Source organism: Salvelinus sp. IW2-2015, unplaced genomic scaffold, assembly GCF_002910315.2.
Source record: "Salvelinus sp. IW2-2015 unplaced genomic scaffold, ASM291031v2 Un_scaffold2582, whole genome shotgun sequence".
Classification (NCBI taxonomy): Eukaryota; Metazoa; Chordata; class Actinopteri; order Salmoniformes; family Salmonidae; genus Salvelinus; species Salvelinus sp. IW2-2015.
The window spans coordinates 77,029-79,613 of record NW_019943892.1 but is presented as its reverse complement, the minus strand read 5'-3'; the positions used below and the strand labels follow the sequence as shown (position 1 = coordinate 79,613).

Here is a 2,585-nt window from a genome sequence, read left to right as displayed (position 1 = left end):
ATGTCTTCTACTGGCTCAAAGCATATATCCTGCCTTATGGGGTATGATATAAAATGCTAACTTCCCTGTTATTGTAATGGTGAGAGGTTAGCATGTCTTGGGGTTATGATATAAAATGCTAACCTCCCCTGTTATTGTAATGGTGAGAGGTTAGCATGTCTCGAGGGTATGATATAAAATGCTAACCTCCCCTGTTATTGTAATGGTGAGAGGTTAGCATGACTTGGGGTATGATATAAAATGCTAACCTCCCCTGTTATTGTAATGGTGAGAGGTTAGCATGTCTTGGGGGTATGATATAAAATGCTAACCTCCCCTGTTATTGTAATGGTGAAGGTTAGCATGACTTGGGGTATGATATAAAATGCTAACCTCCCCTGTTATTGTAATGGTGAGGTTAGCATGTCTTGGGGGTATGATATAAAATGCTAACCTCCCCTGTTATTGTAATGGTGAGAGGTTAGCATGTCTTGGGGTTATGATATAAAATGCTAACCTCCCCTGTTATTGTAATGGTGAGAGGTTAGCATGACTTGGGGTATGATATAAAATGCTAACTTCCCTGTTATTGTAATGGTGAGAGGTTAGCATGTCTTGGGGTTATGATATAAAATGCTAACCTCCCCTGTTATTGTAATGGTGAGAGGTAGCATGACTTGGGGTATGATATAATAAGCTAACTTCCCCTGTTATTGTAATGGTGAGAGGTTAGCATGTCTTGGGGGTATGATATAAAATGCTAACCTCCCCTGTTATTGTAATGGTGAGAGGTTAGCATGTCTTGGGGTTATGATATAAAATGCTAACTTCCCCTGTCATTGTAATGGTGAGAGTTTAGCATGTCTTGGGGTTATGATATAAAATGCTAACCTCCCCTGTTATTGTAATGGTGGAGGTTAGCATGTCTTGGGGTTATGATATAAAAAGCTAACTTCCCCTGTTATTGTAATGGTGAAAGGTTAGCATGTCTTGGGTTATGATATAAAATGCTAACCTCCCCTGTTATTGTAATGGTGAGAGGTTAGCATGTCTTGGGGTTATGATATAAAATGCTAACCTCCCCTGTTATTGTAATGGTGAGAGGTTAGCATGTCTTGGGGGTATGATATAAAATGCTAACTTCCCCTGTTATTGTAATGGTGAGAGGTTAGCATGTCTTGGTGAAAGTTTAAACGGTTGAAAGGTACAGTTTGTGTTGTGGTATACAATCCCGTCCGTGTGTTTCCTAGGTGACAACAATCACAACATCGACAGTGTGATTTACCGGTGGAACCCGGGCACCAAGGTGTTTGAGGTGAATCAGACCCTCGAGACGTCTGGGGCCTACGACTGGGAGTTCTTTTCCGTGGGTCCATACCACTTCCTGGTGGTGGCCAACACCTTCGATGGAATATCCACCAACATCAACTCCACCATATACATCTGGCTGGGAGGAATGTTCCGGCCCTTTCAGTACATCAAGGTAAGACACTGTTCCAGTTGGTAGCTACGAGGCGTAGCTCGGGCTGCAAAAATCCCGGTTGGAAGTTTCCCCTGGAATTTGGCAGAAATAAGCAATAAAATCAGAGATTCCTCCAACTGGGATTTCTGGGAAATCTGGGAATTTGGGGAAAGATACCAGCAAAAAAAATTTTATTCCATTTAGTTCTGGGTTTTACGGCTCAATTCACCGTTTGTGCCGTTTCCCTAGAGATGTTTTTCTCTCATGTTGTCCAACTCCGTATAGTTAAAGATGCACAATGCAGAAATCGCTCCGTCATTTCCTGGTTGCTAAAATTCTAATAGTTCGCCACATTTCAGTTTATGTGACGAAACAAGCAGTCATTTTGTGGAGAATCATTGTACCATCTAAACCGCAGCKAAATATATTTTCCCTAACCAAAAAATGGTATATTCAGCTATTTGAAAGTAAAAGCCACAAAAACTAAACTTCAGAACAGGAAGTATATAAATAGCACTCATAGAACAGATCACCTGTTATTAGAGTTGCTTTAAACTGCAAGCAAAGACCTATAAATCACATTTCTATGTGAATTTGGTCAAGTCGTCCAAAAACGTACATATTGTAGCTTTTAAGCGCAGTAAAGGTGGTAATTAACTGCAATGACCTGAAACCATTGTGTCTACAGTACAGCTGCCTGTTGTCATTGGTTCTTGCCGGGAGACCGGCAGACACAGAGAGGAAGAGGCACATGAAAGGGATAGAGAGCGGTTGATTAGGTATCTCTACATGACAATACATCTAATTGATTGATAGTTGTTATTTAGCAGTGTTAAAAGTATTCCTTGTCTACTGTGAAGAACTACTGGGGATTTGGTAGGACGGCAGGCAGCCAGCCAGCTAGCCAGCTATCCAGCTATCCAGCCAGCTAGCCAGTAGCCAGCAGCCAGCTAGCTATCCAGCTAGCCAGTAGCCAGCTATCCAGCTAGCCAGACAGCCAGCCAGCTAGCTATCCAGCCAGTCAGTAGCCAGCTATCCAGCTAGCCACCCAGCTAGCCAGCTAGCCTGTATCAGGAGTCTTTGGGGAGCACAGTGGTAGATGGCTGGCTGCTACTGCCTGGGCAGAGATGAGATGGATGGTGAC

The 2,585-nt window shown here is 42.7% G+C and overlaps 1 protein-coding gene across 1 annotated transcript in view; it reads left to right on the top strand.

Moving 5' to 3' along the window:
- The window catches only part of LOC112074326 (thrombospondin-type laminin G domain and EAR repeat-containing protein), a gene marked incomplete at its 5' end in the record, with an annotated part of 34,486 nt that overhangs the window by 14,804 nt on the left and 17,097 nt on the right, over window positions 1-2,585 (top strand). The window contains one exon of the mRNA XM_070440473.1: window positions 1,230-1,462. Coding sequence (XP_070296574.1) covers window positions 1,230-1,462 — 233 coding nt within the window. The remainder of the gene's footprint in view (window positions 1-1,229; window positions 1,463-2,585) is intronic.